The 19,565-nt window shown below is 47.8% G+C and overlaps 1 protein-coding gene and 1 long non-coding RNA gene across 7 annotated transcripts in view; one reads left to right on the top strand and one right to left on the bottom strand.

The window, feature by feature from the left end:
- The window catches only part of DMC1 (DNA meiotic recombinase 1), a 530,416-nt gene that overhangs the window by 277,483 nt on the left and 233,368 nt on the right, over positions 1–19,565 (bottom strand). For 5 of the 6 annotated variants that reach the window (XM_040359476.1, XM_040359474.1, XM_040359473.1 and 2 more), the window contains one exon: positions 6,584–6,656. The exons of the other annotated variant lie outside the window; for it this stretch is intronic. In XM_040359476.1, coding sequence (XP_040215410.1) covers positions 6,584–6,656 — 73 coding nt within the window. The remainder of the gene's footprint in view (positions 1–6,583; positions 6,657–19,565) is intronic. 6 annotated transcript variants of the gene reach the window in all.
- Positions 11,259–11,874, top strand: LOC120945362. The gene is made up of 2 exons (XR_005750559.1): positions 11,259–11,461; positions 11,693–11,874. It is a non-coding gene; the product is annotated as an uncharacterized LOC120945362 (long non-coding RNA).

Here is a 19,565-nt window from a genome sequence, read left to right as displayed (position 1 = left end):
ATAACTAATATTCTTATAGCTTCAAGGGCGTTTCTGAATGAAGATCATTCATAGTCAGGTTGATTTGAAAATAACGTGTGAGTTTATTGTCACACAGGTGGCATCATAAACACAATGAAAAATAGTATAAAGTTCAGTTTAGCGTAGATGAAAATATATGGAATTGGATCAATAGTGTTGTAGCAAGCTTATGAAAGTGTGTGAGCTCCTTCAGGCCATCTTTGTCTCTGAGATTTTCCAAAGTGAAGCAGGAAGAAGCAGGAAATGACGTTCTTAGACTTCTGGCTTCAGCTGTTGTCCTTGTCAATATGTCAGCGTTGTCTTTCAAAGAGGGTGTGAGTGAGTGTGTCTTAGTGTAAGTGTGTCGTGTAAGTGTGTGGTGAGAGCTTGTCTCCCTCCAACTACACAGGGGTGTCCTGCGGAGATCTCACCGAAACCACTCTCTGTACCTAGGAGGGCCCCCAGGCCTTACTGCCGTTGGTTGGGTTTGGCTCCGGTTGGCGCCATTGCCGCAGGGAGGGCTCCATTGCCGCAGGGAGGGCTCCACAAATTTGAAGGGGGGAGTACAGTCAGGATTGGTGGGGGGGGCTGGGGCCCCTTTTGCGCCGCCGTTTCCCCCGCGAGGGGGGGCACGGGGGAAGGGGGCAATCTAGATATTGATACTCGGTGAGTGACCCTTACAGGTCTCTCCTCGCTCCAATCTGTGTGCATCTTGGGTCCTTTATGTTTTATATGTTACAATGTTCACCATGTTCTAAATATGTTTGATGATTCTGTACGCAAGCCTCTTAGTATTACCTACTCATGTATAATTCACAACCTGTTTATTTTTCACAGTCGGGGTGGTCAGGGGGTTCCTCTCCGGCTGTTGCTGACGGCATTCCCACATAGGCCAGCACTGGATTACCAGGCTGGTACTGGAGAGTGTATTGGCAATATTTTGCTACTGTATTAGTTATTTCCCCTTTTAGGAGATAGTCTGTACTAAGTTATTACCCCCATTATAGAAACCCCCTCAGGGTTTTTTTTTCTACACCACCTTTGTTTCAACAGATTACCCCCACTTTCCATTCCCACTCCCCCCTTTTCCCTCCTCTCCTCCTAACCCCCATTTAACTTTCCTTTCCCCCCCTGTCTGGCGCTATGGAGGTGGCGAATGTGCGCTCACTGAACACAAAGGACCTAAACTTCCCTGAAAAGAGACGCATGCTATTACATGACTTGGGCTGCACAAAGACAGATGTCGCCTTCATTCAGGAAATGCACTTTAAGGACGGCAAGTTGCCAGCCCTGAAAAACAAGTTCTTACCAGTGGTATACTATTCCACCAATGAGACCACTAAGTCACGAGGTGTGTCTATACTCATCTCTAAAAATGTCCCATGGAGTTGTGTGGACGTAAAAGCAGATCCTGGGGGAAGATATTTGTTCCTTTGGGGGCGATTGGCGGTATCGATGTTACTCTGGCAAGCCTATACCCCCAACACCCATCAAGACCTTTTCATCGCTAAAACTCTAGATTCCCCATTGGAGTTCACCAAGGGGCAGCTGGTACTTGGTGGCGATTTTAACACCCCGCTGATCTCAGCGAGGATACCTCTACTGGGTCTTCCTCGATACTTCCGGGCCCTAGGAAATGTGTGGTACGCTCCATGCACAAAGCAAAATGAATCGATGCTTGGTACCTCCTCTCCCACCCCACCAAAAAGGGACTACACCTTTTACTCCCTGCCGCACAAGTACTCTAGGATCGACTATTTCCTCATTCCACATTCTCTCATTTACATTCTGTTTGGGACACTTCGATCAGGTATTTGGTCGGACCATGCTCCGATCTTACTTTCATACGCCCTGATAGTCTCACAGCCAAGACGAGAACCTGGAGGCTGAATGAAAATCTCCTACAGGACAAAGGGGTACTCCAAGATGTTATAAAAGGAACTAAACTGTTATTTCCAGACCAACAACATACCAGACAGCGACATTGGTATTGTGTGGGAAGCACACAAAGCGGTGATCCGCAGTGTGCTCATTAAACACTCCTTCATTGGAGACGGAACTACTGCTGCTACGGAGAAAAATAGCGGACTTACTGCACTTTAAAGCCAAAGCGGCGATACAAGTGTGCAGGAAAATATACGAATCTGGCAACAAATGAAGGAAACTCCTGGCTAAATCACTACGAGATCAAAGACTGGCGAACTACATACCCCATATTAGGTCCCCCTCAGGCCTGAAAGTGTCCCTTCCCAAACACATTTCAGAGGAATTCCAAAAGTTCTACATATCCCTCTACAACCTTCAGCGAGTACCTAGCCAATTCCCAAATGCCAAAACTGCCCCAGGAGGTAAGCAAAACATTAGATGACCCTATAACTATAGGAGGAGATTCAATGTGCGGTAGGCTCCACTAAACCAGGGAAAGCGCCGGGCCCTGATGGTAACATTGCATATTATAAAACCTTGCTATCACCCCTCTGTAAATTCATGCACAAATTCTTTAATGCATTGAGTTTCACCACAGCATTCCCTCGGGATATACTGTCGGCGCACATTGCGGTGATCCCCAAGGAAAGAAAGAACTCCTCATCGTGTGGCAGTTATAGGCCGATCTCGCTACTCAATACACACCTCAAAATGTTCACGAAGCTCCTTGCCACCAGACTCCAACACCATCTGCCATCCCTGGTCCACCTGGACCAAGTCGGCTTTGTACCAACTCGCAAGGCCTCTTGAACCTCTTGCACATAGTCAATGGGAGCAACACCCCCTGTGTTTTCCTGGGCACGGACGCAGAGAAGGAATTTGACAGGGTGAACTGGCAATTCATGGCCTCCGTCCTTGGACATGTAGGGCTCGGGGACACCATGTTTCACTGGCTAAATTCTTTGTACTCGACTCCTTCAGCTCAAGTCAGGGTCAATGGCGTGCTTTCTGAACCATTCATGATTACGAATGGGCCACGACAGGGCTGTCCTCTGATTTAAATGAGAGCCTCTTAATACAAACAATAAAGTAATAATAGTACCATCATCCTAAAAAGTCAGTTAGAATAGAACTAGGGCTAAAGGGACCCCAAAGGCCCAAAAGACCATAGGAGGGAGGGGGCAGAAGGACTATATCTGTACTGGATAGTAGAAATAAAAGATATATATCAATTTATTAACATGGTATCAAAAAAGAAAATCATAAAATACATCACAGCAATAATATAAAACAGTAAGCATATTGCGGGACCAACCATACAGGTCACCGAGCTAGAATAGACCCTAAACAAGGATCACGGTAAAGGGCTGTCCTCTGTCGCCGTTGCTCTTCGCCCTGTCCCTGGAACCTCTTTTGTGCACAATGCGCCTTAACCCAGACATCACAAGGGTGACTGCCAGGGACACGCAACAAAAAGTATCCGCGTACGCAGACGACATGCTGTTCACGCTTACGAACCCCAAGGTATCCCTACTGAGCCTTCACGAATTCCGGATTCACGATAAACCTGTCAAAGCTGAAGATTAACTTCGACAAATCCGAAGCCATGGGAATAAGTCTGCCACACCCTCTCCTCAGAAACCTCCAGTCCAGTTTCAAGTTTAAGTGGACAGCAACGGCCCTTAGGTACCTTGGAACCTCCATACCCCCTAAAATGTCACAAATCTACGCCCTGAACTTTCCTCCAATGCTAAAAACCTCTAGAGAACTTCTTAACAAATGGCATACGGGTCTTCATTCGTGGTTCGGTAGGTGCAACATCCTCAAGATGAGCATTCTCCCTAAAGACTTATACCTCCTACAAGCCCTACCAAACCACATTCCTGCCATCTATTTTAACCAAGTTAAAACACTGTTCTCAGACTTCCTCTGGGTACATAAGCAAAAGGAGACTAAATAGGCGACAACTCACGCTTCCCAAAGTGTATGGCAGACTAGCAGTCCCAGACCTACGGAAATACCAACAGGCAACCCACTTGACTAGACTCATTGACTGGAACCGCCATCAGACTACCAAATTGTGGCCCTGCTTGGAGCAATCCCAGCGCAAACTCCCACTGGCCTTGGTGTCACCACTCACTGCCAAGTATCATTACAAACCACCACTTCGTGGGGTTGACCATACGGACCTGCTCTTCCCTCTTTCTTAGACTCTCTCTCATGTCAATCCACTCCCCTTTGTACCCAATCCTTGGGAATCCCCTATTTTCTCCTGGATTCCAGGATCCTATCTTCCGGGTCATAAAGAAATCTGGCCATTTTGAGGCCTCCCACTTCATAACCAATAGCAAGTTGCCATCCCTATCCGACCTCATGAATCCAGAAGGTCAGTTCTGCCTGGATCACTGGAGGGCACTTCAACTCCACCACTTTTTTAAATCCTTACCCGCCCCGGCAGGCTTTTGCCAAACTCTTACCACCCTCGAGACTTACTGTACAGAGGAAGGGGCCATGCCCCATACTCTGTCAGTCGCTTACCAACTGCCGATTACACCAGCCGAAGGATATCAACAAAAATGCTTCGATGCATGGGAGAAAGATATCAAGACAAAAATCTACACATTTTACGTATAGATCCTCTATATGTACAAAGATCCAGGGAACAAATTTCAAAACTGTAACCAGGTGGTATAACACCCCCGCAAAACTACAAAAATTATTTCCCTCATCAGACCGATGCTGGAGGTGTCAGGTGGATCGGGGCACGATTCTCCACATTTTCTGGTCCTGCTCTAAGCTGGACCAGTCCAGGAAGACAGTACAGTCAACAGCCCGAAAGTTTACCGAACGTCCCATACAAGATCCTGCCTTCTTTCTACTTCATGCGTCTAATATCCCACAGAAAACATACAAGAAGTCACTAACCCGACACCTGCTCGATGCAGCCAAAGCGTGCACGCCCCTATGCTGGAAGTCCACACAACCTCCTTCCATAGGCCTGTGGTTCAAAAAAGTAGAGGAAATGAACAAGATGGAGGATCTTATCCTCACATCCCGACACCAATGGGAATGCTACACCAAGACATGGATGATCTGGAATGCTTTTGCCTTCTCTGATGAAAAGCGACACGCTGGACTAATTTTCTCCTAATGTAATCAAGACCGCAGGCGGTGATGCTCTGCCAACATCTATAGACCCCATTTCTACTTTCTATAATTTGGGAGAGGCACATGTGTCGCCCCCTTCTGGGCCCGGACAACTCCCACCCCCTATTCCTTCACCTTTCCTTCCCCCCTCCTTATATACTCCACCTTTCCTTGCCTTGTCTGGTAATTTTCCGTCCCTTTCTGAGTCATGAGCTCCCCTGTTTTTCTACAAATTGTATTTATTTTTCCTTTCCTCCTTTTGATTTTAAACTCCTGAAGCTCCAAGGTTAGTTCCGACACTGTTGGATAATAAATGAAAAATTTGAGACAGGGATCACGTGGTCACTCACTGCTGTTACTTAAACGGCTAGAGAATGGGCACTCTGGTCCTCGGGAAGTGTAGGTATGCACCCCTGACCCTTCAACATCAACCTGGGGCGACCGGTACAAGTCGACACTGAAATGTATGTTTGTTATGCTTTATATCACCGTATCTGGCTGCTAAGTTTATTATACGTTTTGATGTTTTACCTATCTGATGCCTTTTCGCCATTCTCATGTAACCATGGCTGCTGTGAACGTGCTCCCATGTTTCTTGAATTAAATATAAGATTTGAAAAAGAAAGTGTTGTGGTCAGATGAGACCAAAATCAAGCTCTTTGGAAATAATTTAACTCACCGTGTTTGGGGGAGGAATGCTGCCTATGACCCCAAGAACACCATCCCTACCGTTGAACATAGAGGTGAAAACATTATGCTTTGGGGGTGTTTTTCTGCTAAGGGGACAGGACAACTTCACTGCATCAAAGGGACTATAGACAGGCCAATCCACCGTCAAATCTTGGGTAAGAACCTCCTTCCCTCAGTCAGGGCATTGAAAATGGGTCGGGGATGGGTATTCCAGCATGACAATAAGACAAAACACATGCCAAGGCAACACAGGAGTGGCGTAAGAAACACATTAAGGTCCTGGATTGACCTAGCTAGTCTCCAACCCCTAATCCCATAGAAAATATGTGGAGGGAGCTGAAGGTTTGTTTGAAATGACTTGGAGAGGATCTCCAAAGAGGAGTGGGACAAAATTCCTCCTGAGATGTATGCAAACCTGGTAGCCAACTACAAGAAACGTCTGGCCTCTATGATTGCCAACAAGGGTTTTGCCACCAAGTACTAAGTCATGTTTTGCAAAGGGGTCAAATACTTATTTCACTCATTAAACGCAAATCAATTTATAAAAAACTAACTTTTTTTAAATGATTTTTTCTGAATTTTTTTGTTGTTATTCTGTCTCTCACTGTTAAAATAAACCTACAATAAAATGATCAACTGATCATTTCTTTGTCAGTGGGCAAACGGTACAAAATCAGAAGGGGATCAAATACTTTTTTGCCTTACTGCATTCTATTTTTCAAAGCTTTGTCACTCGTCAAAAGTCAATCTCCTTTTTCTTCCATAACTTGATATAGCTGAGTGCGTTTCCTAAATCTAATGTCCTTGCTAGAAAGGATACAATGTATTTTCTGTATCAACAAATATCACCTTTCCTCCAGAATATCCATTTTGTCCAGAAAGTTGTGCAGTTACTAAAATAAACAGGTATATGTTCTGTTACATAAATTATTATCAAACCAAAAGGAAAACTGCAGTCAAAACTAAGAAAAATTAGATTTTTGTTTTACCAAGAATTTTTTTCTTGGAGAACATTAACCACTTAAGCCCCGGACCAATACGCTGTCTAAAGACCCAAGGTGTTTTTACAATTTGGCAATGCGCTGCTTTAACTGGTAATTGCGCGGTCATGCAATGTTGTACCGAAACGAAACTTGCGTCCTTTTCTTCCCACAAATAGAGCTTTCTTTTGATGGTATTTGATTGCCTCTGCGATTTTTATTTTTTGCGATATAAACGCAAAAAGACCGTAAATTTTGAAAAAAAATTATTTTTCTTATAACAAAAAGTAAAAAATATCGAATAAACTACATTTTAGTCAAACATTTAGGCCAAAATGTATTCAGCCACATGTCTTTAGTAAAAAAAAAATCGCAATAAGCGTATATTTATTGGTTTTCGCAAAAGTTATAGCGTCTACAAACTAGGGTACATTTTCTGGAATTTACACAGCTTTTATTTTATGACTGCCTATCTCATTTCTTGAGGTGCTAAAATGGCAGGGCAGTACTAAACCCCCCCAAATTACCCCATTTTGGAAAGTAGACACCCCAAGGAAACTGCTGAGAGGCATGTTGAGTCCATTGAATATTTTTTTTTTTTGTCCCAAGTGATTGAATAATGACGAAAAAAAAAAAAAAATGTTTACAAAAAGTTGTCACTAAATGATATATTGCTCACACATGCCATGGTTATATGTGGAATTGCACCCCAAAATACATTATGCTGCTTCTCCTGAGTACGGGAATACCACATGTGTGGGACTTTTTGGGAGCCTAGCCGCATACGGGGCCCCAAAACCAAGCACCGCCTTCAGCATTTCTAAGGGCACAAATTTTTGATTTCACTCCTCACTACCTATCAAGGTTTCGAAGGCCATAAAATGCCAAAATAGCACAAAACCCCCCCAAATGACCCCATTTTGGAAAGTAGACACCCCAAGCTATTTGCTGAGAGGCATGTCGAGTCCATGGAATATTTTATATTTTGACACAAGTTGCGGGAATATGACAAACTGATTTTTTTTTGCACAAAAAGTTTTACAAAAAGTTGTCACTAAATGATATATTGCTCACACATGCCATGGTTATATGTGGAATTGCACCCCAAAATACATTCTGCTGCTTCTCCTGAGTACGGGGATACCACATGTGTGGGACTTTTTGTGAGCCTAGCCGCATACGGGGCCCCGAAAACAAAGCACCGCCTTCAAGATTTCTAAGGGCATACATTTTTGATTTCACTCCTCACTACCTATCACAGTTTTGAAGGCCATAAAATGCCAAAACAGCACAAACCCCCCCCCAAATGACCCCATTTTGGAAAGTAGACACCCCAAGCTATTTGCTGAGAGGGATGTTGAGTCCATGGAATATTAAATTTTTTTGCCCCAAGTGATTAAATCATGACGAAAAAAAGATTGATCAGTGGGTATGCCCACCATTAGAATACCTCCCTTCATCCACCCACTTCTAATGATGGGCATACATGCACCATTTATATATGCCGAAGCATGGGGGCATCCTCCCGCAAAAAAGTTATGCCGCGTACGGTCGGACTTTTCTATGCCGCGTACACGGTCAGGCTTTTCTATGCCGTGTACACATGGTCAGACTTTTCCACGGGAAAGCCTCCGTAGGAATGTCAACCGTATGTACGCGGCATTAGGAGCAAAATCGCTCCTCCGCCCCTGCTGCCCCCATGCTTCGGCATATATGCGCTTTTTTTTAACTGTGGTGGTGAAATCACCTCCTACAGCACCGGAGTCGCGGCTTTATATATCGTGGGAGCAAACGCTGTTGCTGTCAAGATAAATAAGTCCGCGCAACAGCTGAATGGCGTACCTGAAAACAGTAAAGTAAATTACATACCTGAAAAGCAAGCATGAAAAAACATAACAATAAAACTTTGCAGAATAGAATACAGTAAAAAAGAGAAGAACAATAGAGAGAGAATAGAGAGGGAGAGAACAATAAAACGACAACTATTTTTTTTTTCCTTTTTTTTTTAACACTTTTTTTTTGGAACTGTTCAACTTTTCGGTTCCAGGTTTGGGTCTCTCAAAATGCGATGGCATCTTGGGAGACCCTGTGTAAGTGAGCCTATCCTGTGAAATGTTTCACCCTACACTAAAAATTAACTCGTGTGTGGAAGCGTTCAAAACATTCCCCAATACAAAGACCAGGATTGTCAAGACAGCGGGGACAAAAATAACGGGTGTCACGCCTAAATCCGCGCTTGGTACAGACACGACATCTTCTTTGGGGGGCTCGTTGGGTAGGGGTACTCTCGAGGACATAAGAAAAATGCCTCTCATGCAGTCGGTTTACTGCATTTGGTAGGGGATGGTGAGGTACAGTACCGCCTGGATACAGGAGTTCTGTGATGATCTCCCTCTGGAATTGAAGGAAGGATCCATTATGTCCTGAAGCTCTGTATAAGACATGAGCATTCAGTAGAGCCAATTGAAATAAATGTAGAGACACTTTTTTACACCAGCGTCTCGTCTTGCGGGCAATATGATACGGCGCCATCAGCTGGTCGTTGAGGTCCACCCCTCCCATGTTTTGGTTATATTCGTGGACACAGAGGGGTTTCTCCACAACACCAGTCGCCGTACGAATTTGTACTGTCGTGTCTGCGTGAAGGGTGGTAAGAACGAAAACATTCCTATTGTCCCGCCACTTCACAGCGAGCAAATTTTTACACTTGCAGCAGGCTCTCGCCCCCAGGCTAAGACGGGCATCTACAAGCCTCTGGGGAAAGCCCCGGCGATTAGGTCGCACGGTGCCACATGCTCTAATCTGACGATCAAACAAGTGACTAAAAAGTGGCACGCTGCTGTAAAAATTGTCCACATACAAGTGGTACCCCTTTCCGAATAAGGGTGACACCAAGGGTGACACGATCTTGCCAGCGCTCCCCATGTAATCTGGGCATCCTTCCGGCTCTACCTGACTATCTTTGCCCTCGTAAACCCTAAAGCTCCATGTGTAGCCTGTGGCCCTGTCACAGAGCTTATAGAGCTTGACCCCGTATATCTGGAACGCTTGCTGGGAATGTACTGTTTGAAAGACAAGCAGCCAGCAAATTTAACCAGGGACTCATCAACGCAAACAACCTGCTGGGGATTAAACAAGGCTGCAAAACGTTCGTTGAAATGGTTTACGAGGGGCCGAATTTTGTAGAGCCGGTCAAATTCAAATTGAAATGCAAAAACCGCAGGATCGCCTCGTATAGTTTCCTGGCCATGTGAGCAGAGAACACAGGCATATGGTCGATGGGATGTGTGGACCAATACATCCGCAACTCCGGAAATGTGTGTATGCCCATGTTGAGGGTAAGGCCCAGAAAGATCTTAAATTCGGAAACCTCAAGAGGTTTCCATTCTTTGGCAAGGAGAGACTGGGGGTTAGCGGCGATGTAGGTACCAGCATATAAATTAGTCTGGTCCACAATAGATCTATAGAGATCTTCCGTGAAATAAAAATCAAGTGACGTAAAGTTCGCTGTATCCACCTGAATACCGGGTTGGCCAGTGAATGGGGGAAGTACGGGTTCTGCAGAAGTGGTGGGGACCCAATCAGAATAGGTGAATTCTGCAGGAAGGGCACTATGGGCACGACGGGCCTGTCTTTGTCTTCTTCTTGGTGGCAGCGGGACACTACTTGTGCTTGCCACCTCGCCAGCTTGAACTGCACTTATGGGACTCGCCACGTCACCACGTGATACTGCAGTGCTGGATGAACGACCAGGGTGTACTAGGCCGCTGGTGCTTGCCAATCCACCAGAAGGAATGGCAGCGCTAGTACTGGCTCTCTGCTCCATACAAGGGTCCTGCGGTTCTTGCTGCTCAACAACATCAGAACGGGGTCGGGTACGCCTGGCCTTAGCAGGGACCACTACTCCGTCGTCCGAGCTATCTGACATGGAGCCGCTGTCGTAAACAGGATCGTATTCTGAGCCAGATTCTGTCAGATACGTGACCTCCTCTTCTTCACTGACATGCACAGAATCCTGACGGCCTCTTCACCAGTGTACATTCGCTTTGCCATTTTGGGCTCTAAATTTAGTCGTACACTGGTGATGATTCACAGGTAAAAAAAGCACCTGACTATAGAAAGGAAAATGTAGAAAACGCTTCCAAAGAGTCATTGTTATGAGGTGATGGTCCGAGAGTAACATGGGTTCAATTGTGGCCTCTGAGTAATGTAAGGTCGTCTTGTATAATGAAGAAATTATCAATTCTGGAATATTTTTTATGCGTGAGTGAATAACTTAGCGTTACAAATGGGAACTGAATCGCCTCAAGTCGCTTATTTCCATCCAGTGTTGTCCTTATCCTTCAGAAGAGATGAATCTTAAGTTTTTTTGCTGAAGGCCAGAGTGCAAGATAGAAGTTTCTATATACAGCTGTATCCATATATAAGTATATATATGGATACAGCTGTATATAGAAACTTCTATTTTTAACCTTATTGCTTGAGATTTTACCCCCCCCAGAATTTTCTTTGGTGGGTGTACTCTCCCATTATTTATTATTGTTTACCTTTTTTACTATAGCATTGTGTAAACCCCACTTGGACTGACTGGCTGGTGTGGCTCTCCTTTGGGATGCTTGCTAGATTCGGCACATATACTGTGGAATCCTTTTTCACAGTTTGATTTAATGGCATACAGCTGATTTTAATTGTGATTGGATGTTCTTGGACCTGGACGGGTAAGTGTGCTCCTGGTCTCTTTCACTGTACAACTAGTTTATGTGACCTTTGTATTTTCATGAACTACTCTATTACAAATGTTTATCCCCCAAATATCATTTATGTATAAATATAGATCATTTTGTACTGCAACACCAGCGGTCTGTACTTTTCAGACTGTTGCTGTTGTTTTTGGCAATATTCACAATGCCTTATTTTGTTTTTCTCTCTTTTTTCTATTTTGTAGCTAGCTTGTTGCACTGCCCTTGATAAAGCTCAATCGAGCGAAACATGTCGGGCCTCCTCCAACAGGTTCCTCTGCTACTGTTTTAGTCGCTAACATCACCTATGAGACCATCCATGTCTTGTTTGATATTCTGTGTTATTTAAAAACCAATTTATATGTCTGAATAAATTATTATTTTTATATTTATTTCATTGTTTTGGATTGAATTTTCCAATATTAACACCTTTAAAATCCCAGGGTTTGTCACCCTTTCCCGCATTTCTTGTTTTCTATTTTCTCTTCCGTTCATGGACGGACACAGCAGCAATTGACCTTAGGGACGTCCCCAAGCAGTGTCAAAAAATTCGAGGGGTGGGAAAAAACACAGCAATTAAGCTTCACCCCAAACAAACCAGAGTTCCTCAATGGAGGAGCTTCAACCTGAAAAGGACGCCTGCAAAGCCTCGCGGCCAAAGGAGCCATCTGCAGATGCACTCACATCCCCCTTGTAAAACTTGAAAAGGTGTGGGTTGACGACCAGATCGCTGTCTTACACACCTGTAAAACAGACGCCTGATGGCGGAAAACCCAAGAGGGATCAAACGCCCGGGTCGAATGCGCCGTAACCAGAAAGGGAGGCACCCACCCCTTTAGGGCATAGGCCTGGAGCACGACCTGTCTGATCCACCTAAAAATGGAGGCTGACGAGACCGCCAGACCATTATCAGGACCAGTCAGTGACACGAACATTGAGTCCGATCTCCGGAACGGAGCCGTAGCAGACAAGTACGCCCGTAGGGCTCGCACCACGTCCCAGGAAAGTAGCGTGGCTTCCTTCGAGTTCTTCGGCTGAGGACATAAGGATAGTAAAACAATGTCCTCATTATAAAAGAGCCCTGCCAGACAAGGCCGCCAGATCAAAAAACTTGTCTGACCGAAGGAAAGGCTACTAGAAAGACCACCTTCTGGGACAGAGAGAACAGAGGAATCTCCTGAATGTCCTCAAACGGAGACCTTTTGAAGCAGCGAGAGGATCGAATTCAAGTCCCACGGAGGCAGTGGGGGACACACAGGAAGGTCACATGCCTGACCCCCTGTACAAATGTACGCACCAGGGAGTGCGTTGCCAACGGTCGCTGAAAATAAACAGCCAAGGCCGAAATCTGACCCATAACCGTACTTAAGGCGAGAGCTTGACCCACTACCGGCTGTAGAAACAGCAGCATCTGGGACAGCACGTATGTGCGGGGGTGTCCTTTCATCTCTGCACACTAAGAGATGTAGACCTTCCACGTATGATGGCAAATTCTACGTGAAGTAGACTTCCGTGCAAGTAGCATGGTAGAGATTACCGAGTCCGACAGTCCTCGGACCTCCAGCTCCTGGCTCTCAACAGCCATGCCGTTAAAGCCAGCGACTGTAAAGCAGGGTGAGGAAAAATCAGACCCTGCGACAGAAGATCTACTCTCAGGGGTAGAATCCAAGGGACGCCACCAGACGCACCAGGTCCGCGTACCAGGAAAGGCGCGGCCAATCCGGAGCGGCCAGGATTGTTGGCATCCCCTCCGCTTCCACTCTGCGCAACAGGTGAGGAAGAAGCTTCAGAGGAGGAAAAGCGTAGATTTAGGCGATAGTGACCTCACGGTGCCACCAACGCATCTGACGCGTCCGCCCAAGGGTCTCTTGACCTGGCCACGAAAACGTGACACCTTCCGATTGAGACGGGATGCCCGAAGGTCCACGCCTAGCGTGCCCCATTTTTGGCACAACTCTGAAACACTCCGGGTGCAACGACCGTTCTCCCTAGTCCAGTGTTTGGCGACTTAGGTAGTCGGCTTGCCAACTCTACAACCCCGGAATGTACACGGCCGACAGAGCCGGAGCGTACCTTGTGGCTCACCGGGGGATGTGTGCAACCTCCACCACCGCGGCCGAGCTCCGTGTGCCCCCTTGATGGTAGACGTACGCCACAGCCGTGGTGTTGTCGGACTGGATCCTGACCGAACGGTCCTGCAGACCCAGAAACCACTTGGGGAGATGCAGCCTGATAGCCCGTAGTTCCAGGACATTGACTGGCAGACGGGACTCCACCTGAGTCCAGCGCCCTGGGCTGACCGGACACTCCAGAACGCCCCCAGCCGGAGAGGCTGGCATCCGTCGTGGCCACTGTCCGATAGCACGGCAAAAAATATTTCCCTGTCCAAAGTACCGGAGATGTCAGTCACCACACTAGGGAGGACCTGACCAGGCGACTTCACTCAAATCTGGTAATCCAGAGACGAAGGGAGCTTGTCCCAACGTGACAGAATCTCTTTCTGTAACACTCGGGTGTGGAATTGGGCATACGGATCTGCTTCGAAAGAGGCTACCATGGGACCCAGAATTCTCTTGTAAAGGCGAAGCGACGACCACTGCTCGGTCGCAAACCGCTTCACCGCAGATTGCAGTGTCTGGAGTTCTTCCCACGGGAGAAAAAAACTCGCCTCTGAGGAATCCAGGACCAACCCCAGGCATTCCAGTCACTGGGATGGTACCAACATTGACTCCTGGACATTCAGTAGCCACCCGAATCCTTTGGAGGGGCTGGCAGATGATGAACCCATCCTCTCCTAAGTCTGAGCTTAAAGAAGCTCTCAGGAGAAAGTCGTCCAGGTATCCCACGATTCCGCGCTGCCTTAGCAGGGCCAGAATCCGAGCAAGTACCATTGTGAAAACTTGTGGTCTCGAAGCCAGGCCGAAGGGGAGGGCCACAAACTGAAAATGGTCCTCTTCGACTGCACAATGCAGAAACCTCTGGTGTTACGCGCGTATGGGAATATGCAGGTACGCTTCCTGAGTACTCAAGGATGCCATAAAGTCCCCCTGATGGAGAGCCGCCACTACAGAGCGAACAATTCCATCCTGAATCTTTGCACTTTGACAAAAAAGAGTTAAGGGCCTTGAGGTCCAAGATTGGACGGACCCCCTCCTTTTTTGGGGACTACAAACAGATTGGAGTAAAAAAAAACTGAGGAGTCCCAGGCCAAAGATGTCATTGAAGAATATTTCAAGTCCAAGAAATGAACATCTAAATAAAAAGTTTGACTTGGAAAAAAAAATAAAAAAAATAAAAATAAAAAAAAAAACTGAAACCGTTCCCTGAAGGAACCAGTATAATCACTTTCCTGACCAGCAGATCCTGACCAGCGTACCGGCTACTTGGTGTGTACTGCCCGTGTCCTCTGTAGTTTGCACCTAAAGCTACTTGGTGTGTACTGCACTTGTCCTCTGTAGTTTGCACCTAAAGCTACTTGGTGTGTACAGCCCGTGTCCTCAGTAGTTTGCACCTAAAGCTACTTGGTGTGTACTGGCCGTGTCCTCTGTAGTTTGCACCTAAAGCTACGAGGTGTGTTTACTGCCTGTGTCCTCTGCAGGCCATTAGTATGTCTGGAAGGACAACAAGGAGAGGCAGAGAGTCACGAGGGCAAGCAGGCTCTGCGTCTAGAGGCAACAGTGCTGGTCGTGGACACGGTGCATCCTCATCAGCACGTGGCCGTTGGACACGCTCGTCCTCGTTTTCGACATCTGGCCGTGTTAAGCCGCAACATACCGAAGACTTGGTAGAGTGGATGACCAAGCCGTCCTCATCCTCTCTCACCCAGGCTCAGGGTACTTTGTCTGGCAAATTAGCTGCCAAGGCGTCCTCTTCCCTCTGCTCAATGACATCACTCACCCCTTCCCTAGCCCCACCATGTCCTCCTGAGTCCCCCGAACTGTTTGACCACAGTGTTGGGTACATGCTGCATGAGGATGCGCAGCGTTTTGAAGGCTCCGATGATGGTACACATATAGAGGAAGGCAGTAACATGAGCCCAGAGAGAGGGGATGCCCAAGAAGAACAGCAATCTAGCAGTCATGTTCCCCCAGCTGTAGCATACTGCCAGGTTTTCTACAGTGATGAGGAGGGAGGGGATGATGAGGTCACTGACTCTACATGGGTGCCTGATAGGAGAAAGGAGGAGGCGGCACAGGCACATCTCCAACGAGGCAGGATGCCCTCCAGGGGCCAGCTTAAGGGCAGCACACCGACTGCATCACAATGCAGAGCTACGCATGTGCAGGGCGCTGCTGTGTCTCATCGTTATTCCAAAAGTTCTTTGGTGTGGGCCTTTTTTGAGACCAGTGCATCAGATCGCACCGCTGCTATTTGCAACATATGTCTCAAGCGTATCTCGCGTGGCCAAAACATCACCGCTTGGGCACCACATGCTTGACCAGACATATGTCGACCTGCCATGCAGTTCGTTGGCAAGCCTACCTCAAAGACCCACACCAAAGAACAAAGCTGACCTCCCCTTGCCCCTCATCAGCTGGGATCTCCAAACCCACTATACCCTCAGTCCTCTCTGAAGCCTGCACTGATAGGTCTGAAGGTGTAGAATTAGGTGTGTCACAGCCTAGTACATGCGGGCAATCTACTATCGGTACACCAACGGCAGATTGTACCAGGCAAATTTCCCTGCCCCAGCTGCTGCAGCGCCGAAAGAAGTTCTCTCCCAGCCATCCACATGCCCAGCGGTTGAATGCTACCTTAGCTAAATTGCTAGCACTTCAACTGCTGCCTTTTCAGTTGGTAGATTCTGCCCCCTTCTGTGAGTTTGTGGAATGTGCTGTCCCTCAGTGGCAAGTTCCCAAACGCCACTTTTTCTCACGGAAAGCGATTCCGGCTCTCTACCGCCATGTGGAAAGCAATGTCAATGCCTCGCTGGACAGGGCGGTCAGTGGTAAGGTGCATATTACCGCTGACTCATGGCCCAGCAGGCATGGACAGGGACGTTACCTATCTTTCACGGCTGACTCTGCTGGCAGCTGGGAAGGACGCAGGACAAAGTACAGTAGTGTTGGAGGTTGTTCCGTCACCACGCCTCCAAAATGCTACTACTGGTTGTGACACACCTCTCTCCTCCACCCCCTCCTCTTCTTCCTCTGTGGCCTCTTCCTGTGCTGATGTGTCCTCGGAACCAGCGGTGCTCCGTAGGCGTTCAAGGGGCTATGCAGGTACGCAGGCAAAGAGATGCCATGCGGTGCTTAAGCTGGTGTGCTTGGGAGACAGGAGCCACACTGGGGCAGAGGTTCTGTCAGCTCTGCAGGGGCAGGCTCAGTGGTGGTTGACGCCACGCCAGCTTAAGCCAGGAATGGTGGTTTGCGACAATGGCACCAACCTCCTCTCTGCCCTGCCACAGGGACAAATGACCCATGTGCCCTGTTTTGCTCATGTCCTTAATTTGGTGGTGCAGCGGTTCTTGAGCAGGTACAGGGGCTTACAGGATGTCCTGAAGCAGGCCAGGAAAGTCTGTGTGCCTTTCCAACGGTCATAGAATGTCAGTGCTCGGCTGGCAGACCTCCAAAGGGAATACAACCTGCCCAAGAACCGCCTAATCTGTGACATGCCCACCAGGTGGAACTCTACGTTGGCCATGCTGCACTGGCTGCACACGCAGCAGAGGGCCATCAATGAGTATCTGTGCCAACATGGCAGCAGAACTGGGTCAGGGGAGCTTGGTTTTTTTCCCCACGCCAGTGGGCCTTGATCAGGGATGCATGCACTGTCCTGTCACCATTAGAGGAGGCCATGAGGCTAGTGAGCAATGACAGTGCATGCATCAGAGAGACTGTCCCTCTTATTCACATGTTGGAGCACACACTGTGTGGAATAATGGACAGGGCCTATGAGGCAGAACAGAGGGAGGAAGAGGACTTTCTTACCTCTCAAGGCCCCCTTTATCCAGACAGTGCTCCTGCTTGCCTGCCTATCACACAGGAAGAGGACGAGGAGGAGGATTGTGTCAGCATGGAGGTGGAGCCTAGCACTCAGCATCAGCAGCAGTCTTCAAGGGATCAATTACAGTCCCAAGGAACCCATGGACTTGTACATGGCTGGGATGAGGTGGCTGCGAATCATGTAGTCCTCAGTGACCCAGAGGACTCCACACCGAATGCCTTAGCAAACCTACGCTGCATGGCCTCCCTGATCCTGCAAAGCCTGCGGTAGGATCCTCGTATTTGTGCTATCAAGGAGAGGGATCATTACTGGCTGGCAACTCTCCTTGATCCACGTTACAAGAATAGGGTTGCGGACCTTATCTTGCCGGCGCAGAGGGAGCAGAAGATGAAACATCTTCGGGAGGCCTTGCAGAAAGGTCTGTGCAACGCGTTCCCAGAGACTGGGGGGGTTACACAATTCTGGTCCTGGACAACGTGTTACTGAGGCTTCAGTCAGTCACAGAAGGAGCGGTGGAGAAGGTGGTTGTCTGACCGATGTGTTCAGACAATTTTTTAGTCTTTTAGTCCCAAGGTATGACCGGTTCCAGCAACCATCGCCAGCGTCTGCTTTACATGGTGCGGGAATACCAAAGGGGCAAGATCAGACTTTGATACCTTTCCCACCGAAAATCCTCTGGCTTTCTGGGTCTTGAGGATGGATCACTGGCCAGAGCTTGCACAGTACGCAATTGAGCTACTGGCTTGTCCTGCAACCAGCGTTCTTTTAGAACGAACATTCAGTGCAGCTGGAGGCTTTGTAACCGATCACAGGAAAAAAAAAAAAACAATTGCAGCCTCACTGTGCCCATAAAATGCAGCCACTGGGCCTATCAAATGCAGCCACTGGGCCATCAATTGTCACCACTGTGCAATGCCATCAAAACGCAGCCACTGTGCCATGCCATCAAAACGCAGCCACTGTGCCATCAATTGTCACCACTGTGCCATGCCATCAAAACGCAGCCACTGTGCCATGCCATCAAACGCAGCCACTGTGCCATCAATTGTCACCACTGTGCCATGCCATCAAATGCAGTCACTGTGCCATGCCATCAAACGCAGCCACTGTGCCATCAATTGTCACCACTGTGCCATGCCATCAAACGCAGCCACTGTGCCATGCCATCAAAACGCAGCCACTGTGCCATCAATTGTCACCACTGTGCCATGCCATCAAAACGCAGCCACTGTGCCATGCCATCAAACGCAGCCACTGTGCCATCAATTGTCACCACTGTGCCATGCCATCAAATGCAGTCACTGTGCCATGCCATCAAACGCAGCCACTGTGCCATCAATTGTCACCACTGTGCCATGCCATCAAACGCAGCCACTGTGCCAATTGTCGCCACTGTGCCCTTTAATTGTCGCCACTGTGCCCTTTAATTGTCGCCACTGTGCCCATTGATGCCACTGTGCCCAGTATAATGCCCCCCCGGCCGGCATTTACCTTTGAGGGTCAGCCATCCTCCTTCCACGTCCCTCGATGTCTTCTCCCGCCCTCGATGACGCTTCAGCCAATCAGGTTACCGGTAACCAGAACCGTTGAACCTGATTGGCCGAGACACCTGTCAGTCTTATCTAAGGAACGCACCACCCGTACGTCCCTTAGATACGTTTCCGGGAGCCGAGGGCTGTATTCGGAAAGCCTATCAGAGCCAGCGCAGCCAACCAGCTGCCGTTATTCAGGTGGCCGGCGCTCACCGTCCGGCCATCTAAATAGTCGGCCAGCAACAATAACATAGATTCATGCAATGCATGAATCTATTTTATTGTATCAGTGGCGGTGCGAGACACCCCACACTTCAGCAAGTCCTCTTAGGGTGTCCCGACAAGCCGGAAGAAGAGGAAGGTTTGAGGGAAAAATAGGATTTTTGTACTCACCGTAAAATCCATTTCTCTGAGTTCATGGACAGACACAGCAGCATTGACCTTAGGGTTATGTACCTTCGCTCTAGGAGAGACTAGGCAGAACAAAAAACAGCACGTTAAGTGTTAAAACACTTCTTAGTACAGCACCTCCCATGGGCGTGTCCCGGGTACATCCCACTCTCTGGAAGCATCCAGCCTCAGTTCGTAGACAAGCAATATATACA

Source organism: Rana temporaria, chromosome 7 (assembly GCF_905171775.1).
Source record: "Rana temporaria chromosome 7, aRanTem1.1, whole genome shotgun sequence".
NCBI classification, from domain to species: Eukaryota; Metazoa; Chordata; class Amphibia; order Anura; family Ranidae; genus Rana; species Rana temporaria.
The sequence above is the reverse complement of the archived record's forward strand: the minus strand, read 5'-3'. Positions and strand labels throughout refer to the sequence as shown.